A 23,627-nucleotide genomic window follows, 5' to 3' on the forward strand; every position below is an offset into this window, starting at 1 on the left:
GCAGCATGCTGTGCGTAGAGTGGTGAATCAAGCTGTGGAGGAGCGTGAACAGGAACAGGAGGAAGAGTTGTGGGATAAATTCTCAGCAGAAGCAGATGATTCCTCAACACCTGCGGCAGCACAGAGGGGGGAGGAGGAGGAGGAGGAGGAAGAGTCGGGTAGGGAAGAGGAGCCAGATGATGAGGAAGGTGTTGTTTTGGAGGAGGAGGCGGAGGCGACGGAAGAACAACCGCAGCAGGTGTTGCAGGGGGCTTGTGCTGCTCAACTTTCCCGTGGTATTGTTCGTGGCTGGGGGGAGGAGGAGAACTTAGCTGACATCACTGAGGAAGAGCAAGAGGAGATGGATAGTATGTCTGCATCCAATTTTGTGCAGATGGCGTCTTTCATGCTGTCCAGCCTCTTGAGGGACCCCCGTATAAAAAAAACTCAAGGGGAATGAGCAATACTGGGTGGCCACGCTACTAGACCCTCGGTATAGGCACAAAGTGGTGGAGATGTTTTCAAATCACCAGAAGGCAGAAAGGATGCAGCACTTGCAGAACAAGCTAGCAACTTTGCTTTACAATGCGTTTAAGGGTGATGTCACAGCACAATGGAATAAAGGTGTCACTGCCAGTAATCCTCCTCCTCCCATGCCCACGCAGGCAAGGACGCTCTAGCCATCTCATGGTGATGTCGGACATGCGGACATTCTTTAGTTCAACGTCTCGCCTTAGCCCTTCTGGATCCACCCTCCACCAACGCCTGGACCGGCAGGTAGCTGACTACCTGGCCTTAAGTGTGGATGTAGACACTGTGAGCAGCAATAAACCCTTGAACTACTGGGTGCGCAGGCTTAACCTGTGGCCAGAGCTGTCCCAATTTGCCATCCAAGTTCTGTCTTGCCCTGCCTCAAGCGTCCTGTCAGAAAGGACCTTCAGCGCAGCCGGAGGCATTGTCACTGAGAAGAGAAGTCGCTCCCCACACAGCATCTCTGCCTGCAATCCGCTTGACTGCCTTCCCCGCCACCACCAACAGGGTACAGGACTTCAGGCTAGCAGCAGCCGCTATAATAATTTTTCTGGTGTGTGTACTTGCCTGCCTAATTTTTCTGGATGCACTGCAGCTGCAACAACAAAACAAAAGGCATGTACATGTGTCAATTCCCCTTTGTGATCGTTACCTTGCCGCGGTGAAGGGGCTTGCGTATCACAATGAAGCAATGACCGACGGCTATATGAGTGTCTCGGGGGGGGGGGGGGGGCACACCCGAGATAATAAGGTCTTTGCTTCATTGTGGACAGACCAAATTCGATCAGCTGGACAGTCACTGTTGTTCTGTCATTGAGCTACCTCAGCCCGGCGACCATATGGGCTTGAAAACCGCCATGGCCTGCACTCTGGCCATGGTGCGCACCAGTCCAGCATGGCCGTCAGCTGTGTGCGGTGCATTACACAGTGAGTTTGGTCTGTCAGTGTGAAGCAGTACTCTAATTACACTCCCTGATTGATGTATACACATGCAAGATGTTTTAAAGCACTTTAGGAATCCAATTTAGCATGCATTGTGATTTCTGCCCTTAAAATGCTTCATGCAAAAACTCAGATGTTAGACCCCTTGAAACATCTTTTCCATCACTTTTGTGGCCAACATAAATGTTTCTAGTTTTCAAAGTTCGCATCCTCATTGAAGTCTATTGCGGTTTGCGAAAGTTTGCGTGAACCGAACTTTTTTGCGGAGGTTCACGTTCGAGGTTTGGGAACTGAAAATCGGAGGTTCGAGCCATCGCTACCTGACAATACTGTAGATTCAGTTGCCACTAAAGTATGTTTAGTTTTATAGCCCCCCATCATTTCTCTAATACAAAAACGTGGATAGGCAGCGCAGGCTACTGTATATCTGTTTTAAGTAAAGTATTAAAGGTTGGGTTTATTGATTCATCTCCTACAACAAGCATAAATTGTGTTTACTGATGTAATTCAGAATTGTGTTTAAAAGCATACCGAACTTCCTCAGGAAGTCTCAGGAAGAACAGCTTTTGTTGAGCTTTCCTTTGAGATTTATTGGTCTCATTTCAAGTCGGTGATGGTTGTACCCAGGAACCGAACTTTTGGTACCCTGGTGACCTCAATGCAGTTAAAGACTGGATTGTGTGAACTTCCTCAGTTGTCTCAGGAAGAACCGCCTTTGCTGAGCTTTTTGGGGGATTTGGTGGTGTTTTCAACCCATCTCAAGTCGTTGGTGATGGTTGTACCCAGGAACCGAAAATTTGGTACCCTGGTGACCTCAGTGCAGATGAGATTGAGTGAGGGAGGGCACTTCATGAAGTCCACAGTCATTTCAACAGTTCGGTTCAGCAGTGTTCAGGACAAGCTTGTTTTCTTTACACCAATTGCAGATTCGCTTTATCTCACTGCGGTAGGCGGGTTCACCCTCTCTGCTGATACCAAAGATGATCTTATCATTCGCAAATTTATTGACCTTAACAGAGTCAGCAGATGATGTATCATCTGGGACAGTACACACCCTTGTGGGTCGCCAGTGTTAGTGGTTCTTTTCCAGGAGAAACCGCCTCATGTCCCTCATCACCCATAGCAGAGTAGCCCCAGGATGTCTCCCAGGACCCCCCCCCCCATTTTAGAATGGCCCCGGATGTCCCCCGGACCCCATTGGCAGAGTAGCGCAGCAGGTGGAACTACTCACCTCCTCAGTCTGCTCTCCTAGTCTGAAGACTTCTTTTCCTAGCGTCTAGGAGCTCTAGTGTCTGATTTATTCTCAGACATTAGGGGGAGAAGCAAGAAAAATGTCTCCTGACTCTGGACACCAAGCAGCTAGGTATTTTACGTTCAGCAGATTTTGCAATACTGCAACCTGTAACAACAAAAATATGTAATAGCCAACAGTATATTATTACAATATTATTATAACATTATATTGTCTCGATTACAACTTTTGTTTGTATGTATGAGATGTACAGTATGTAACTAGAGTCATTTGTAAGTAAGGGACTGTCTGTTATAGCTTTTATTTGCTAATGCAGCTTCGACTTCCTAGTAGGGATAAGCTATGAAATGCAAATAATCTCTCCTTGCATTCAAGTTTCATTTAAATTATGTTCATCTTGAAATTGGACCAATCAGAATACCTCTTTGTCAATTGTTATTGGTCTGAGTTCAAGCTCCATTATATTTACATGACATTTAAATGCAAGGATAAAAATGTTCATCTCGTTGTTCATCCCTACTTCCTACATGAGAGAAGAACTGAATATTAGGGACTCACTTCTGCCATAAGTACTGTAGCTGTATTTACATTAGTATTAGTTGATGCTATTGTAAGGTAAGTTGGTCATCAGTGGATTTCATTGTGAAGTTTATTATTTTTCTGGTAATTTCTGCTTGATACAGGAAACTGAAGGCACAGTTACAACAGCTGAGATGGAAAGGTGCAAAAAGTGTCAGGAAGGAGTACCAAGAAAGATCGTGTGCCCGCTGCCAGAAAGCTCTAGGAAGAGTTCTCAACCGAGGTGCTGTCTGCAATGGCTGCAGCCACAGAGTCTGCCATGAGTGCCAGGTTTACCACTACTACCTTGTGTGGAAGTGTACAGTCTGCAGTGCTCACGGGTAACTATGTTCCTCTTACCAGCTATTACCATATATTTATCTGATAAATCAAGTGTACATAGTTTACAGAGTTATTTGGGTTAAAAAAAAAGACATACGTCCATCGAGTACTTCCCTCCCTGTTCTCCAAAGTAGAGCAAACAAGTCAATAACCTCTTTTTCTTGGTCCACCTTTGTACTCATAATTGTACTCAAGTGGAGGAATCTGCAAAAATTATCTGACACAAGTTACAGAAAGCACCTTGGTTTGTGAATCAACACGATGTACAGAAAGGAAAGTTCAACAGGCTGTTAAGTATCTCAGTATGTTTGGGACATTCAAGTGAAACAGCAAAATTATTCTGTAGTATTATAATATAATATATGCAACCGGTGTCTTAAAGGGACATTTGCACCTTTGATTTAGTTTATGTATTTTGATGACACTTCACAGCAGGAGTATCATAATTACAGAGTCATTCATGGACTTTTGCATTTCATTTGAACCAGGCCTGGTAATTGTGCACTAATAATTTACCAAGGAGATTAGCCTAAGGTGGCTTATACTCCTAGGGTATACATATGAGCATTGCGATATAGTAGCTAGTAAATGTCAGAGTTCTCGCAGACTGGACTCACTGGTCCAGTTTTTACTAGGGGAGCACATTGGTACTGTGTAATGAATTAAGCATGAATTTTTATATAGCATCAATATTTTTTAATAAATAAATTATGACCATATTTTTGTAATACAATTCTATTTTTTTTGGCACAAATAAAAGCCCAACTCCAGAAGAGAAAAATAATTTATGCCAGTACACAATGCAGCCGAGCTTTGAGTGGTCAAAGCTTGGCATGAGGAAGTGGACTCGAGTCCACGAAATGTGGCTCCATTATTTGCCAGTTGTCCAAATAAAATTCCTTATTTTAGATCTAGTGTCATTCTTTGAGATAAGCCAACTGTTCTTTTTATGTTTTATTTGTTTTAACCCAGTTTTATTGCAACCTTGGTTGTACCGAATTCCTTTTTTTTTTTTCTAAGACAATGACCACACACAATTTTTTTCCCAAGGTCGCCTGAGTGGAAATGGGCAAAAATTATCCACCTGCTAATTTAGTTGGTTGCTCACATCAGCAAGACTTCAGAATATACTGCACTATCTGGGCTCACAAGATGTGTGTCAGGACATCCTACTCGCCCTCACCTTTAGACTAATATTTTTTATAAAGTATTATACATCTGTGGGCATACTGGTAATATTCCATTTGCTGACTGGATTGCTGTCTATCTGATTTAACCATATCAGTTTGCGTTCACTTGTATGTATAAATAGATATCACTTGTATGTATAAATGGATAAGGATATTATACCATATTTCTATCAGTTTCTTGTTCTTTCCCTAATGGCAATAGGTACAAACAAGACATATTATACTCTGTTAGCTGACAGAAAATATCCCTAGAGCCCCAGCTCTCTTCATACATGACTGAATGTCATTATGCACAGCCAACTTTCAGCACACCGTCTCCTCCACTGTACTGACATTATGACACTAAGCACCTGTAATCAGGATGCAATAGGTTGCAACAGAAGTACATTAAATATATACAGTATACACACACACTATACAGCACTGATATTTTTATTTTTATTTTAGAGAAACAAAATTGAAGACTGGTGATTGGTTCTTTGAAGAAAGAGGGAAGAAATTTCCATCTGCAGGTAATAGTCAAGATTTGAGAAGTGTGAGGAATTACTATGCCTGTTACAGGGCTTGGAGTTGTAATTTTTTCTACCCACATCAGTCTGTTAGCTTCCATTATTTTATATTTATATGAAACTTTGATCAGTTCTAAACATAGGTGGGGATAGAATTTCTTATTCACCCCAGTAGCCATATCCAGGGCACATAACTACCATAATTTTTTTTTTTTATCCTTTTATACAAAAAAAAAATAATTAAAAAGTAATTTTTCCTAATGTGAGCTGCCCGAGGTGTGCTACAGACATTCTGTGAATATGTTAGTGTATGTGTTCCATCCTAGAGGTGAGAAAGCTTGAGGATGCAAGGACTGGGGAAGAGTCTGTGTTCATGGATAGGGAACTGGCTAATGGACAGAAAACAAAGAGTTGTGGTCAATGGATCATACTCAAAATGGGTGACTGTTAGCAGTGGGGTCCCACAGGGGTCTGTACTGGGTCCAGTGCTCTTCAATTTATTTATTAATGACCTAGTAGACGCAGTAGAAAGCAATGTTGCTATTTTTGCAGATGATACAAAATTCTGCAGAATCATCAACTCTCAGGAAGATAGTGTCATATTGCAACAGGATCTGGATAGGATGGCTATATGGGCACATAAATGGCAGATGAAATTCAATGTTGAAAAATGTAAAGTCATGCATTTTGGTCGTACCAATGGTCTAGCACCATACAAAATAAATGGGATACAGTTGGGGACATCAAACTTGGAGAAGGACTTAGGAGTACTCATCGACATCAAGTTAAATCGTATTCAATGCCAAGCTGCTGCAGCTAAAGCTAATAAAAATTTAGGATGCATTAAAAGGGAAATAAAAACTCAAGATGCTAGCATAATATTGCCCCTGTTTAACTCTCTAGTAAGGCCACATCTGGAATATGGAATTAAGTTCTGGGCACCGCATTACAGGAAAGATATTGCAGTTTTAGAGCAGGTGCAGAGACGAGCAACAAAATTGATACGTGGGATGGAAAGTCTCACTTATCAAGAAAGGTTAGATAAACTGGGTTTATTTAGTCTAGAGAAAAGACGCCTTAGAGGGGATCTAATTAACACGCATAAATATATCAGAGGGCAATATAAAAGCTTGGTGGATGAGCTTTTTGTCCCTCGTCCTTATTAAAGGACTAGAGGACATGATCTGCGCATGGAGGAAAAACGTTTTAGCCATTTATTTAGGAAAGGGTTCTTTACAGTAAGAGTGATTAAGATGTGGAATGCATTGCCACAGGAAGTAGTTATGGCAAATTCTTTATCTGCATTTAAAAGGGGCTTAGATGCTTTCCTTGCGTTGAAAGACATCCATGGCTACAATTACTAGGTAATGCCTAATGATGTTGATCCAGGGTTTTTATCTGATTGGCATCTGGAGTCGGGAAGGATTTTTTCCCTCTTGGGGCTAATTGGACCATGCCTTGTAAGGGTTTTTCGCCTTCCTCTGGATCAACAGGGATATGTCTTTTTTCAACCCAAATAACTATGTAACTATGTAAAGCTATAACATTTCCTATATAACAATAAGTGGTGGTGTTCAGATTTGACACCACGTGGTTTGGAACCTGAACATAAGCATTCAGCACCATTTCAGGACTGAACAGCAGAACAGGGTGCATTTCATTTAACACTGATGCTCCTTCCCACCCATACTTCCTTCTTTCAGCTTGGAAGAAAGAAGTATCAGAGTTAAATGAAATGCATCCTGTCCAGCTGTTCATTCCTGAAATGGTGCTGAAGGGATGTGTTTGTGGTGCCAAATTCGACCACCAATACTAATAACCATATTAAGTCTTTATTCATTGAGTGAAATATTAATGAACTAGGCCTAATGCCCTTTTAAAAACGGGAGCTAGGCTTTCCTCATAAGCCATCGCCGCACTCCCCGCTGCAAGCGCATGGCAACACTACCCAACGGCCGCCCGCTCCTTCTGTCCCCGTCCTCCTCCATTCAGCTACACATGTGCAGTAGCTGAAAACCACTGATACACAACCAGGAGGAGGATGATGCAGGGACAGTTAGGGATTATTGTATAGGATGATGCAAATGATGGAATGTTATCCCATAGTTCCCCACAAGTGCTGAATTTTCCTTCTAGATTTTACTATAGCAGACATTAAAGCCAAAACCTAAGAAAAAAAATGAAATAGCGTGAAAAAGGGTTTCAAATGTTTTTTTTTCCTGTCTGTGTCACTTAAAAAGATTGCTCCCCTCTAAGTTCCTGTTTTTGAGACTCTTTTGGAGTCTTGTCGCTTTAATATATAAATTGATATTCCCAAGAATGGTTAAAGGGGGCAACAAATTCTCACAGATGGGGTCAGAAAGCAGTTAGGCCTTGTTCACAGTATAGTATACACATTTTTGTGCGCATTTCAGCAATGAGTATAATGTGCAATACGCAAGGAGATCAGAAGTGTATAGACTGTCTGATGTTCTCGCTTATACACTGTGCATCACTGTATGCATTTTTCTCAGAATGCATCGCTGTCACATTCAGTGTCAGTGCATAAGATCAGCGACACAACGTACAGCAATGGAGAGAGTAACATAGGTGCCCTGCTTTATGATATAAACAGACAGCCACTGGCGTCACATAGTATGAATTATTGTATGGAGGAGAAATGGTCAGATTGGCACATGCAGGCTAACCACCGCTCGCTAACCACCGCTCCCACTTTACCCCACTGACCAGAGGATCGGGTGGGAACTTTTGCTGTTACTGGAACTTTTTATGTTGTGCTATACAGCAAATAATGTGCAAATAAAGCGGTTTTTAAGCAAGGAGATGCATGTGCCAATCTGACCATTTCTACTCCATACACTGATTACTATGTTTCTTCATTGGATTTGAGCACGCTATTCCTGCTACCCAATACCCGATCCCTGTTACAGCTACCAGCAAACCGTTGTCTTATAAAACACTAGGAACTGCAGTGCCTGTTGTTTCTCTGGTTTTGCTTACATCCAATAGTATGAATTATGCCCTAACTTCAACACCCTTTGCAAAACCAAACAATATTCTCCTGAAATAAGGCTTTAGGTTATAATGGAAAGAAAATATTCGGTCAATGAGATTCAAATAATTATGGCTTGCATGTAAATTTCAATCAAATTTTAAATGGGCCAATTGAAATCAACAGGAAGTACATTTGATTGGCCCAAATACAAGTTGGATACAATTAGCATTACATTTGCATTCTAGTCAGAACTATTTGCATCACATTGAGCATCTCTATTGAGGAATATTGTATTTAGTATTAGTATTTAGAGAGTTTGAAAGGGGGAGGGACAACACAGCAGCCAGATTTCTTGAATTTTGGTTTTAGGTTTTAATGCATATAATTAAAGGGGCAAATGCGTATTTTGTTTTGCAGGGAAACATGAAACAACTGGTGGCAAGCTTTTGAAAACCTTCCAAAAAATGAAGTATGTAATAATAAACAACTATTTTATTGTCTTGTTCATGTCATGATTCAGATATTTGATATCTGCCGTACCTTATACACTGTGGATTTCATTCTCCACAAGAATTTGGTGATTATATTGTGACTATAATATATTTGGTGATAATATTGTTACTTAAATTTAAATATTATAGAGATATCATCCAAGATCTAATTTATAAATAACTTATAAATGGATAGTAATAAGAAGAGCTCAGAAAATCAATGGTATCTGAAGAAATAACAATGAATTAGGATCAATCTGTCTGAGAGTGCCCATACATGGACATGGTACAATTTTTTCATTCTTTTTCGTTTAGATAATTTTGTTCAATTATTACGTTAGATAGAATATAATGATTTTTCCAACATGTCCGATCAGATTTTTATTGAAACAACAGGATAATTGTTCGATTCAAGTGTTTTGGTGAAATAAGCAGGAAAATCGAACCTTTTTATTGTACCATGTATGGGCACCATTAGGGCAAATATGTGTGGCAGATGATAGGTGAGTACAATTACTGTACTGAAAGTGCAGGGCCAAGCTCTGTGCAGATGCATTGCTAGCAGGGCAAGGACTAGATGTTTTGCCGCCTAACGCAATCTTCCCTCCTCCACACATAATTCTGTGCAGATGTAACACCTCAATTACAGAAGACATGTCAATTTCAAGATGCCATGAGTGTGGTCAGGCTGACAATGTATTGTCCTTGCTATTGCCTGCTACAATGAGGGAGGACGGTTAGGAATCTCTGAAATCTGAAATAAAACTAAGTCTGCTTGAAATGTCTTCCCATGCTGTAAAATGGTATTTCAACAAGTAATTCAATAAGATTCTGCTTTCTTTTTGATGTCACAGTAAGATTTCTGTTGTGCCTCCCACGCCTCCTCCTTTCTCTGAAGCTGTCCATGACTATAACGCTGGGGTAATGTATAACAGTATTTACCTTTTATTTCTTGAAAATGCAAAACAGTTTTGATGTTCTATCCTTCCATAACCATGAGTTATGTCAAATAAGGAGAGCTAAACCATGAGTTATGCCAAATAAGGAGAGCTAAACCATGAGTTAAGTTAGATAAGGAGAGGTAAATCATGAGTTAAGTCATTTAAGGAGGGATGAATTGTGAGTTAATAAATAAGGTGAGATAATTTAACATAAAAGCTTTGTGAATCAGGCCCTAAAGGCTCGTACCCACACTTGATATTATGGAACGACGAGTCCGTCGGACCCTCCTGCTGGGCGGGCGTCCCAGCGACAGTCCAGCGTGTGTACTTTCTGTCTGCAGACTGATAAGGCAGAAACAGCGAAAGAGGCGATCCGGCGGCTAATCAAGCCGCCGGATCGCAGCGTGTAGATGAGGCTTTAAAGTTTTGAGATAAGCTGAGGATTAGGAAGGAAGGATAAGCAGCTGAGATGAGGAAGTTAGTTTCAAGCTCCATGGGTGTGGCTGCTGTACCCACGTCGCTAGATTACAGAAACAATCACTTGTCGCTCAGAGTACCGCTGGTCATCGGAAAAATCTCTGGAAAAATCACGTCGTAGTGATGTAGTGATTACAGCCTCTCATAATGACCCATATGCAATTCACTTTTTCTCCTGAGTTTTCTCCTAGGAGATAATTTTTCATCTTCAAATTAACTTTTTAGCAATTTGCAATGAAATAAGTACCAAAAGTAGGTGAAAAAGTATTGTCAAAATAATTTTGAGTATTTGTTTGCTTGCCGGTGGCTTATAAGGCATTTTATTAACAATATTTCAAAATATCTCCTAGGAGAAAACTCCCTGAAAAAGTGAGTTGCATATGGCCCAATGACTCTCTTATCAAATCAAGGTTGTTTTGTTACAGTAATGTATATATTTTTGCTGTTTTTAATCAAAAGACAAATAGAGATAGCTTACATCATGGTATATTTGTACACTTTGCACTATCTGAAGAAAACATGCGTTAGAATAATACTTTTCTAATAAAAGTTTTAGCTGCCACATTTTCCCACCCATATTTACTCTGGTGTGCCACCAAGAATAATTCATTGTTCTCTTCTAGGGCTTTTTACTGGATGCTATGCACAGCAGCAGTGTATGGCCAGCAGCCCTATTGCTGATGAAGTGTTAAACATGCCATAGACATAATCCACTGCTTAGTCAAATTAAGTGATGTTGATTGGTCTGATAAAGTATCACTCCATACACCTATCCTACTACTGATTTTGGTCAAAACCTTGATTCCTGAATTTTTACATGTATGTTTTAGAATGCCTGCACGGCAAAACTGGTCAGTGTTGTCCTCATTATTAAACTTTAATAAAGCGATAACATTTTACGCTGCACAATAGATAGGGTAAACATTACAACAATAAGCACTGTTAGGGACATTACAGCGTTGTACAGCTTTTACTCATGTTTCTCCCAAGTTTAATGATTTTCTGGTAAGATTTGTTGTTTTTTTTATCTGCGGCTAAGTTCAAGCATTATTTTCCTGTCCTGTATTATTTTATTCATTTTTATATATTACTTTTTTAAATTGCCATTGAGTTAATTGTGTTAAATTGTCTATGAAAAGATCACCAAACTCTGTAGGAAATTTAACTGCACAAATGTTATATCTGTTCAAAGAAGGGTCTTCATTGTGCAACCTATAGACAATCAGCAGGGCCGGTTCAAGTAACAATTGGGCCCTAGGGCAAAATTAGCCTGGGGGCCCCCCACCAGACACCCCCCAACCAAAAAGCGTCATTAGAGGCCTTTTGTTGCAGCCAAATTTACTCCTGGGCCCCTGAGCTGGCTGCTGACCCCAATCACCTCCCAACTTTACAGACTCTGCAGAGTCCCTGGGGAGCAACAGTTAAGATGGGGGAGGGACAACTTGGGTGCCCCTACAGGCTCTGGAGCCCTGGGGCAACTGCCTATTTTTTCCTATGGTAGGCAGCTACGGCCCTGACAATCAGGCAGCCAGTATATAGTCAGGTGAACTTGGACAGAGTACACACATCTGTTTCTTTCCAGCTTTCCTACTGTCTGCATTACCTGGACTCTTCGCCTCATGATGCAGTCATTTCCCTGAGCATTAGAAGTCCTGCCTACATTATACCAGCATCTTGACCCCTCAGCTATATGCATATACTAAAAAGTAGACGTTTTCTAATATGTTGTCTTTAGCGTCTATAGATGATTATTAGTAACCCAGTAATATGGCAACAGTAATGCACAAGCTTTTGAAAATAACTATTTTCTCAGCGTTAGGCAGATAGCAGTGCCGTTTTGTATTTTTTGGTGAAGTAGCATTTGTGGAAGCAGTCAGAACAAGTCCAGCCATCGCTGATTATCTAGTCAGCAAGAAAAACACATGTTGTCACATTGATTTGCAGCTGTAACTAACCGATCATAATCATGTCACTAATATGGACCTGATTTACTACCTCATTTCCAACCATCCCCAGTGAGTATATATCAATGATATAATAAGTGATCTGGTAAATTTTGACTGAAATTTTTACCACATGAAAACATAATTTCCTGATTCATTGTCTAGCTGTTCAACATTAAGCTGACCATATGCCATACAATCATTGTTGTTCAATCTTACCACTTCTATGTATTATTAACCGGTTCAGCACCGCAGTGCCGAAAATCTCATGCATCTCATTCAAGAAATGAAAAAAATTCATTATTTCTCAGTTTTTGGCCATTATAGTTTTAAATTAATATACGCCACCATAATTAAAACCCATGTATTTTATTTGCCCATCTGTCCCGGTTATTACACCGTTTAAACGATGTCCCTATCACAATTTATGGTGCCGATATTTCATTTAGAAATAAAGGTGCATTTTTTCAATTTGCGTCCATCACTATTTATAAGCTTATAATTTTAAATAATATAATAACATACTCTCTTGACATGCATATTTAAAAAGTTTAGACCCTTGGGTAACTATTTATGATGTTTTTTTTTTTTATTGTATTTTTTTAATTTATTTTTTTTTAATAAAAAATGTATGTGGGTAATTTTTGGTGTGGGAGGGAAACTGGCTATTTTAAATGTAAAATAGTATAATTGTTTATTTTAAAATGTATGTTGGTGCAGTTTACTATTTGGCCACAAGATGGCCACAGTGAAAAAAGTCCTGGATGCGAACGATCTCGCATCCAGGAACTTAAATGCAGGGGAGATGTTTCCTGGGGGCAGAAATACCACGCTCTCTGGATAGAAAGCGTCGGTGTTTCTGCGGGGAAGCTAGATCGGTGAATGGGAATTATATTCCCATTCACTGATCGGGGGGCTAGCGGCGGGTGCGCGCACAGGCGCGTGCCCGATCGCGCGCACCACGCAGGGAAAGCAGCAGTGCCTTTCTGGACGAGGGAAGCTCGTCCAGAAAGGCCGAACTGGTTAAAAGAGCCTGTGCAGGTAAAAAAAAAAGTCTTGTAAAAATAATACCTTTTAATGGCTACCTGATAAAGTTAAATTATGCAAGCTTTCTGGGATCTAGTCCCCTTCTTCAGGCATATTTCCAGATGTTAGCTGAAGTAAAACACTGATGCAGGTAAATAGTTAACACGTAGATGGCAGTTGTGCTGGTTACTGTTTAGCAGTTAGATGTCAGGTGATCAGAAGGCTGGAGCTAGTGTTACATAAGGAGTCATGAATCCCATTCCACAATTTAAACCTTCTGTTAATGTCTTAAACCTTTTCACGCATTTGTACTCCGAAATCTTTCTTGCTTGTTCATTTATGAAGTTACCCATAAGAATAAGTACTTTGAAATCTTGCATGCTGTGTTCTGGTTCACAGAAGTGTTGGGCCACTGGTGTGTCCATTTTACCCTCATTAATTTTAAAGCGGTGATGGTTCATTCTTGTGCGCAGGTTTTGTCCTGTTTCTCCTATATAGATTACGCTTGAGGGGCATTTAATGCAGCATATCATGTATACAACATTGGATCTCCAAGAGAAGAGACCCAGCACCATCTTCAAGTGTATTTCAAACTCTTTATTTGTTTAAAGCATCAAAAGACATAAAAAGAGCAAGTCTGTGCGACGTTTCGAGAGGAGCCTCCTCTCTTTTCTCAAGCTGACAAGCCCTCTGAATACATACAAGTTCAATTGGCTTTAAATAATGCTTGCTCCACTAGGGAGCCAATCAAAATGGTCTAGACGCCCTGTCATGAACCAATCAGGCTAAGTTCCTACATGTAAACCCTCCCATCTGGAGGAGGACCTGATGGGGAACTGCTTCTATTTTTATGCTCCAGGTCGCTTTAAAATGGCCGGTGGAGCGCTGACCAATAAGGGCAGAGCATGTCATGAATGAAAAAATTCATATAACCGACGCACGCGAAAATCCACATTGGAAATTTGCATGCGGCTAAATCAATGCGTATGCATAAAACACCCGGAAGCGTAAATCGTCTAATGCTGGGGGTACACGGTACGTTTCTGTACCGTGTATCGACCAGCTGATCCGGCCAGCTGATAATATTCAGCTGGCCCGATCATTCCGCTCAACCCGCACCCGCTCGATTCCCGCCGGCGGACAATGGCAGGGAATCGAGCGGTGATAAGGAAGCGCCAGCAGGGACAAGCAGCAATCGATCCGTGCGCATGCGCGCACGAGCGGGGATGCGCCGGCATCGAGCCGCTGGCTCGATCCGGCGCAATAAACGAGCTGTGTATGCACGGCATTAGGCATAGACATTCCAATCGCCTATACCGGTCACGCATAAAATTTGCCTTTTCAAGCAAAAAAGTGGACATGTTCTAACCCTTAATGGGTTTAATATAAACAATGCAGAATAAGAAAAATAATTTAAGAAAAAGGAAAAAAATATACAAAAAACTTCCGCTCGGTGTCTGGCGGCCAGCCAAAGCGGTGGCCAGACGCCGAACGTCACAAAAAAGCCAAACAAAATAATAACATCCCACCATCCCAGACCGGCGTCAACAACATTGGATGACTCACGGGAAAATTGGTCTGGTATTTGATGATATTTCTGTGAGTTTGGTATTTGTATTTGGCTTGTGCACAAGATTTAAGGGCAGATCTCACACCTTTTGTTATTGCAGGGTAATGTGCCTGGAGTTTCTGGTGTAGATAATGTACTTCTGATAATAAGTTGTCTCACATTAGGAGGTTGTCTGAAAGCAAGCAGTGGTAAATCAGGAAAAACTTCCTTCAGAGCCTATGTAACCATCCGTTTACTCATATATTACATAGATGTGGCAAGTGTGTGCAATAAAGAAAGCATGGTGTATGGCCACCTTTAGTCATTAACCAATTAACCTTCCTGGACGTAAAACTTGCATCCAGGAGGCCATGCGCGCTCCCGTGGCCTCACGGCCCGCGGTTCGTTAGCCAGGCAATCAGTGAATCGGGCTATGGTGCCCAATCACTGATTCCTCTCCCCCGCAGAAAAAGCGACAGCTTCTCTCGGAAGCTTCGCTTTTTCTGGCTCTAGCTTCCCCATGCGTCTCTCTAAGCGTACATGTTACGCTTAGAGTGACGTCACGTAAACAAACTCATTTTGTGGCCAAAGAGTAAAACTACACCTAAATATAAAAAAATAATAAAATACACATATATTTACATTTAAAAATTACAGTTTACATCCCACCCTCCCAAAAATACCCACATAAAATGTTTAATAAAACAAAACAAAAACATTACAATTAAAAAAAAAAAAAAAAACGTAAACATTTACCTAAGGGTCTAAACTTTTTAAATATCAATGTAAAGATGAAATATTTTTTTTTTTTTTAAATTATTAGCTTGTAAATAGTGATGGATGCAAAACGGAAAAAATGCACTTTTATTTCCAAATAAAATATTGTCGCCATACATTGTGATAGGGACATAATTTAAACGGTGAAATAACCGTGACAAATGGGTAAATACAATACATTGGTTTTAATTATGGAGGCATGTATTATTTTAACACTATAATGGCCAAAAAATGAGAAATAATGAATTTTTTCAGTTTTTTTCTTATTCTTCCTGTTAAAATGCATTTACAGTAAAGTGGCTCTTAGCAAAATGTACTCCCCCAAAGAAAGCCTAATTGGTGGCGGAAAAAACAAGATATAGATCAGTTCATTGTGATAAGTAGTGATAAAGGCTAATCAATGGGAGGTGAACATTGCTCGGATGCATAAAGTGAAAACGACTGAATGCGAAGTGGTTAACCTTCCAAAGCTAATTAGTCAGTGGTACATACCAGGAGAGTTTTATTGTAGAACAAAGAAAACCTAACCTTGTTAGAATCCAGATAAGATATTTGACATAGAAGTAAAAAATAGCAGAAATGTAAAATTGTCATTCTCTCATAGGAGCTCAACAAGACAAAAGGTTTTCATAAATCAGTGGAAAACATCTTCCTCTCCCTCACAACACAAGTCAAAAGTAAGTGTGTTTAACTCATGTTTGCAGGTTACTTGCTTTTTTAGCAGTAGTATGTGTAAGCTATATATAGTAGAAGAGGTACCTCTGACTAAATGTATTTACAAATGCAATCTTTTCAGAACACGTGTTCTCTTTTTAAGTACTTATATAAAAACTAAATAACATAATAAATTAAATACAGAAAGAATATTAAAGAGGAAGAATTCATTAACCTATTTTGGTTTCTGGACGTAGAAACTACGTCCAGAAACCATGTGCGCTACCGCGCGCCCCCGCGGCCGATCGCGCGCGTGCACGCGCACTCCCGGCCGCGGATTCGGTAGTCAAGGAATCAATGTATCGGACTATGAAGTCCGATCACTGATTCCTCTCCCCCGCTGAAAAAGCGACAGCTTCTCTCGGAAGCTGCGCCTTTTCTGGCCATTCACTGCCTGATGCGCCACTCTAAGCATGTGTTACGCTTAGAGTGACGTCATGTAAACAAACTCATGGCCGCCATCTTGTGGCCAAAAAGTAATACTACACCTGAAAATAAAAATGAATTAAAATCAACACACATTTACATTATAAATCAATTGTTTACCCCCCACCCTCCCAAAACTATCCAAATAAAATATTTACTATAAATAAAAAAAAACATTACAATAAAAAAAAAAAAAAAACATGTAAATATTTACCTAAGGGTCTAAACTTTTTAAATATCAATGTAAAGATGAAATATTTCTATATTTTTTTTATTTTAAACTTGTTAATAGTGATGGATGCAAAATGGAAAAAATGCACCTTTATTTCCAAATAAAATATTGTCGCCATACATTGTGATAGGGACATAATTTTAACGGTGTAATAACCGGGACATATGGGCATATACAATACGTGAGTTTTAATTATGGAGGCATGTATTATTTTAAAACTATAATGGCTGAAAACTGAGAAATAATGAATTTTTCCATTTTTTTCTTATTCTTCCTGTTAAAATGCGTTTACAGTAAAGTGGCTCTTAGCAAAATGTACCCCCCAAAGAAAGCCTAATTGGTGGCGGAAAAAACAAGATATAGATCAGTTCATTGTGATAAGTAGTGATAAAGTTATAGGCTAATGAATGGGAGGTGAACATTTCTCTCGTGAAAACCACGGAACCTGAATGGGTTAAACATTAGGGCAAATTTCCACTAGCTGCATTGCTGCGGTGCGATGCGATCATCACACCACAAACAGCCGCAGCTGCTTCTGTGCGACATGCAATGCGGACCAATACTATCCCTATGGAAATCAGATACCAACTGCGGGAAACTGCAGCATGCTATCCATATTCCCAGTTTCATTAACTAACATTAGCGGCAGTTTAGATGCAAGGCGGTGGGATGCGAGGATCGCACCTCACCGTGTGTAGTGGAAACAGGCCCTAAAACACTGATTCACAATGTGAAAGGCACGTTATCCAATGCATTCTCTGTGTGTGTTTGCAGACTGCGCAGACGATGCCCAGTGAAGCAAGTCCTTGATCGCGCGGCCAGGAGCCCACTGCGCATGCATGCTACGTCACAACTACATGGTGCACATGTGCAGAGCGCTCCCGACCGCGGGCGCATGATCAAGGATGCGCGTCGCCAGACAGCGCCTGTGCAGTCCGCTCCAACCCTCCCGAACAGGAAGTAAGTTCGGGGGGGGTTGGTACAGAGTAACGGAGGGGGAGCAGTGGGCGTGAAGAGAGCCCACTACACATGCCTGCTCTCCCCTGTTTTTACATTTATATTTGCGCTAAGGTATACTTTAAAGTGGTCATACATCTAGCGATTTTGCGGCTGATCGACTATCTTCTTCCGCTAATAATCATATAACTGATGAAAATTGCTGCTGCAACAAGTATGTCAATCAAATGGCCCGAAATCAGTCTAATATATCGATCAAGCAAGCTGGAAAATCATGGGTTGATCAGGTGTGCAGCAGTAACTGCGTACAATATTGGAGTGAGCGCCAGAACCCCCTGCCGCTTTTGTCCCAGAAGTTACTGTGCCCATGCATTAAAATCTCTCACTTGTCTGGCCACCTTGATTCTAGATGATCTCTCTCTTGCCTCTCGTGTGGCGGCTGCACTGGCGCCATTGGACGGCAGCCACATGGGAGGCAAAAGAGGAAGAAGGAGCAGCTGGACTAGCAGCGACTGAACAGATGAGAGATTTTAATGCAGGGGCACCAGGCACATTAACATTTGGGGGGCAGTGATGAAGTCGTCGGACACGGCATCACAAGGCCGATTCCTTAACATTTTTATGCTGAAATTGATCAGGAATTGGCCTGCAGTGTATGGGCAGCCAACACATCTTTCTCTGATCAGATTCGATCAGAGAGAGATCTGTCTCTCGGTCAATCTGCTCATGCAGATGGAATGTCATCTCCATAAGCACCAGAGGACCCCGATGTCAAAGTGTCCATATTTATCACTACATACACAAAAAATAATACAGAAGTGCACCCTACTTATAGTACCACCTGCATATCTCCTAACCATAAGTGCTCTACCAAAAAGTCCCCTATGTGTAAGTAATCATAAACATGTACCATATATACCTGACTGGTGCAGGTACATATAAAATCACCCAGTCTTCATACCCACCATATATATGTAGTAGCACACCATAGCTCTTGACATGTCTCAACCTCATCACCACCAGTATCCATACTAAATGCAACCATATCTAAAATGTGTTACAATGGTCCCATCACCCCTGTACATACTCTTCCCAACAAGTGCTCAAACCAGAGTTCTAAGCGCTATTATTGATGCTACATCAGTAAATAAGAAATCCCTATACATATATATATAATTGAACATGCAATGTATGTAATTGAACATGCAATGGGCATGCAAAGTCTAGTTTAAACTGTACCTGTCACAGCGTTTCACAGCGTGTTACTATAGCAATGCATGCGTTAACCCAGCCAAAGGGTTAATTGTGCGGTGTTCCCCTGGCATTAGTAAAGTTAAAATTGCCATGCATTTCCTGTGCACAGCAACTTTACTGCAGTCTAGTGCATCATCCCCAAAGGATTTATTTAATTTCAAACTCCAGATGTGTCTGCCACTCAAATTGACATAGATAAAATTACTTAAAGTGGACCCAAATTAAAAATACAAGATTTCAGAAATCAAATTATTTTCTAAATTATAATAATAAATACCTTTCCTTCCTTTCATATTGCCGGGACAGAATCCGGAAAACTGGTGGAGTAGGTGGTGTCTGGCAAAGGAGGAATTGCTAATGGCTGCCACCTGTATAACCCTAGTTATGGAAAGAGAAGGGTGAAAAGCATGCACTGAAATGATCATAGGCTTGAAGGAGTGTTTATTTATCTTTGTATGTGTCAGAGTGGTGCAACTAAATATTTTGAATTAAAAAAAATGTTTGGTTTGGGTCTGCTTTAAAGAGAACCTGAACTGAAAATAAAAAGTCAAAATAACCATATGCAGGTCATACTTACATGCTGTGTAGTCTACTTCTCAATGTCTTTCTTCTCTCCTGCGTCCCATTTGTCTACTATGATCAATGAAATTCCCCATCCTCCATTTTAAAAATGGCCATTACCCCATAACAGCTTCCTGGTCAGCACACTGTTAAACTGTAATATCACCCACCCACTTGAGCCATAGGGAAACATGGACATTACCTTGCACATCCAGTTGTAACTGACAGCTGCTGATATATAACTGACAGCAACTGGTATATTTCAGTTCTGACAAAATATTGTCAGAACTGGAAGGGATCACTGTAAGAAGAAAATGGTGAGCTTCTGAGAGGAACTGACGGTGAGGTTAGTATGTAATATTCATTTGCAATTACGTCATGTGTTTATTTTAAATAATTTTACTCGCTTCAGGTTCCCTTTAAGCAGCCTGCGTCCTGTCCGTGTGTCAGTGCTTTTGCGCTACTGTGCATGTCAAGCACTGACAGCCATTGGGACAGGACGCAGGACAGGGCCAGGTGGCGGGCCAAGCAGGCGTTTGTGGTCGAGTGGGCGCGTGCAAGCGCGCTCTTGTGCTACGACGAGGACTGACCTAGAGCCCGTTTTTAAATGATTCATTGATAAAGTTTCAGGTCCTCTCCAAGGTTTCTTTGAGATCCAGCAAAACATCATGAAATGTAAGTAAATAGTGAATACTAATGTATGAATTATAAAGTTCTGAAAAGTAAGTATGATCTCTAATGTTTGAATTAAGCACCCTGCACACATCTTGGAGTTGAGCATTCGTCAACAACTTTCCCAGTTTTAGATGCATTCTGATGAAGAATCTAATGCCAGATCTATTGCGAGATTAAAATCATACCAATAATAGCTGTCTGTTCTCTAAAACCTACCAGACTTCCAAAATAGCTCAACAAAACTTTCTTTGTGATTTATTCAGAGCATAAACTGCAGTAGCTATATATTTTCACTAAAACACAATCTTCATATTATATCTGCCATTGCCAATTAAAAATATTATTCTCTAATTGTTTACCTCTACCTTTTTCAAGATGAGTTTCTTAAATTATCTAAGCCTTAATTGTGTCCCTTCTTTAGTCATTTAATACTGCTACTACTCTTTTCTGGGTTTACACCCTGAACATTCAGTCATAATACAAAGTGTATTTATGGTATCAACTCACCCACCATGTTGGGATAGGGACACTTATTTGCCTGGAGAAGACACAGATGTCTTCACCAACCCATCCAGCTATCCAGGTTCTTATATAAAAAAAATCCTTGAAGGTGGCTTTGAATGTCTACCTTGCTGAAAAAACAGGAATGTCAATTGTCTCTATAACAGAAAACTTGTTTGAGTACAGCCTCCTTAGCTAGAGGCAGGTAAAGAGAAACCGTGACCAAGAATTGAACTTCATCCCAATCAGTAGCTGATACCCCCTTTTACATGACTAATCTATTCATTTTCACAAACAGATCATCAGGGGGCGCTGTATGGCTGATATTGTGGTGAAACCTCTCCCACAGTGTGATGTCAGGACAATGGGCCTGGCAGTTTCCTGTCTGTGAACCTCATTGCATTGTGGGAAATAACAGCTTTTTTACTGTTTACAGCTATTTCCAACAGCCAAAAAAGCAAGCAGCATCTCCTGTCACTGACATCACATGCCAGCAGTAAAAATGTCACCATGTGATAAAAAAATGTCACCATGTGATAAATGTCAGAATGTAAATCGGGGAGAGGAAAGATTTTACAATGGGCAAACACTGACTAAATCATTGATACATAATTATTGTAAAAATTAAGCACTTTTTTTATTATGTTATTTTCACTGGTGTTCCTCTTTAACATAGCTAGGAAGAGAGAAAAATACATTTAGCAATTGCCTGTTCTCTATCCATGTAATTCCTCTCCTACCTAACCATTGTGCCACATCGGGTGGTTAACAACATTCATTAGTAAAGATTATCTTATCAAAATTTAATCACATTTAGGCTAATTAATGAAGATCATATACAGGAAAAGTAATAAATAAATAATACCGAAGCTGCATGATACACAATCGCCAAAAGAGGAATAGAGAAGAAGCAAAAATAAATAAATAAATAAATAAAATAAAAAAAAAAAGAAAGAAAAGCCCCTGTGCTTCTTCTGTGTTGTGCATATATACAGTATGCTTCTTCTCTGTATCGCATATATATACAGTGGTGTGAAAAATGATTTGTCCCCTTCCTGATTTCTTATTCTTTTGCATGTTTGTCACACTTAAATGTTTCTGCTCATCAAAAACCGTTAACCATTAGTCAAAGATAACATCATTGAACACAAAATGCAGTTTTAAATTATGGTTTTTATTATTTAGTGAGAAAAAAAACTCCAAATCTACATGGCCCTGTGTGAAAAAGTGATTGCCCCCCTTGTTAAAAAATAACTTAACTGTGGTTTATCACACCTGAGTTCAACTTCTGTAGTCACCACCAGGCCTGATTACTGCCACACCTGTTTCAATCAAGAAATCACTTAAATAGGAGCTATCTGACACAGAGAAGTAGACCAAAAGCACCTCAAAAGCTAGACATCATGCCAAGATCCAAAGAAATTCAGGAACAAATGAGAACAAAAGTACTGTAATTGAGATATATCAGTCTGGTAAAGGTTATAAAGCCATTTCTAAAGCTTTGGGACTCCAGCGAACCACAGTGAGAGCCATTATCCACAAATGGCAAAAACATGGAACAGTGATGAACCTTCCCAGGAGTGGCCGGCCGACCAAAATTACCCCAAGAGCGCAGAGAAAACTCATCCGAGTTGCCACAAAAGACCCTAGGACAACATCTAAAGAACTGCAGGCCTCACTTGCCTCAATTAAGGTCAGTGTTCACGACTCCACCATAAGAAAGAGACTGGGCAAAAACAGCCTGCATGGCAGATATCCAAGGCGCAAACCACTTTTAAGCAAAAAGAACATTACGGCTCGTCTCAATTTTTCTAAAAAACATCTCAATGATTGCCAAGACTTTTGGGAAAATACCTTGTGGACCGACGAGACAAAAGTTGAACTTTTTGGAAGGAGCGTGTCCCGTTACATCTGGCGTAGAAGTAACACAGCATTTCAGCAAAAGAACATCATAACAACAGTGAAATATGGTGGTGGTAGTGTGATGGTCTGGGGTTGTTTTGCTGCTTCCGGACCTGGAAGGCTTGCTGTGATAGATGGAACCATGAATTCTACTGTCTACCAAAAAATCCTGAAGGAGAATGTCCGGCCATCTGTTCGTCAACTCAAGCTGAAGCGATCTTGGGTGCTTCAGCAGGACAATGACCCAAAACACACCAGCAAATCCACCTCTGAATGGCTGCAGAAAAACAAAATGAAGACTTTGGAGTGGCCTAGTCAAAGTCCTGACCTGAATCCTATTGAGATGTTGTGGCATGACCTTAAAAAGGCGGTTCACGCTAGAAAACCCTCAAATAAAGCTGAATTACAACAATTCTGCAAAGATGAGTGGGCCAAAATTCCTCCAGAGCGCTGTAAAAGACTCGTTGCAAGTTTTCGCAAACGCTTGATTGCAGTTATTGCTGCTAAGGGTGGCCCAACCAGTTATTAGGTTCCGGAGGCAATTTCTTTTTCACACAGGGCCATGTAGGTTTTGAGGGTTTTTTCTCACTAAATAATAAAAACCATCATTTAAAACTGCATTTTGTGTTCAATTATGTTATCTTTGACTAATAGTTAACGGTTTTTGATGAGCAGAAACATTTAAGTGTGACAAACATGCAAAAGAATAAGAAATCAGTAAGGGGGCAAATAGTTTTTCACACCACTGTATATAGTATCCACCATTAAATTAAAATGCACTCTGCAACTCTGGTTCCATCCTTAGTTCATATTAAGCAATGATATTCTGCTTGTGTCATCAAAAATAATGAAATTAGGAAGAATAACCCCTCTTCCCAGAACTTTACATAATTATAATTTCCA

At 40.3% G+C, this 23,627-nt stretch overlaps 1 protein-coding gene across 1 annotated transcript in view; it reads left to right on the top strand.

The window, feature by feature from the left end:
• Positions 1–23,627, top strand: part of SYTL3 (synaptotagmin like 3) — an 82,619-nt gene that overhangs the window by 23,034 nt on the left and 35,958 nt on the right. The window contains exons 3-7 of the mRNA XM_068279505.1: positions 3,388–3,603; positions 5,242–5,306; positions 8,716–8,767; positions 9,644–9,710; positions 16,107–16,179. Coding sequence (XP_068135606.1) covers positions 3,388–3,603; positions 5,242–5,306; positions 8,716–8,767; positions 9,644–9,710; positions 16,107–16,179 — 473 coding nt within the window. The remainder of the gene's footprint in view (positions 1–3,387; positions 3,604–5,241; positions 5,307–8,715; positions 8,768–9,643; positions 9,711–16,106; positions 16,180–23,627) is intronic.

This window comes from Hyperolius riggenbachi, chromosome 4 (assembly GCF_040937935.1).
Source record: "Hyperolius riggenbachi isolate aHypRig1 chromosome 4, aHypRig1.pri, whole genome shotgun sequence".
Taxonomy (NCBI): domain Eukaryota; kingdom Metazoa; phylum Chordata; class Amphibia; order Anura; family Hyperoliidae; genus Hyperolius; species Hyperolius riggenbachi.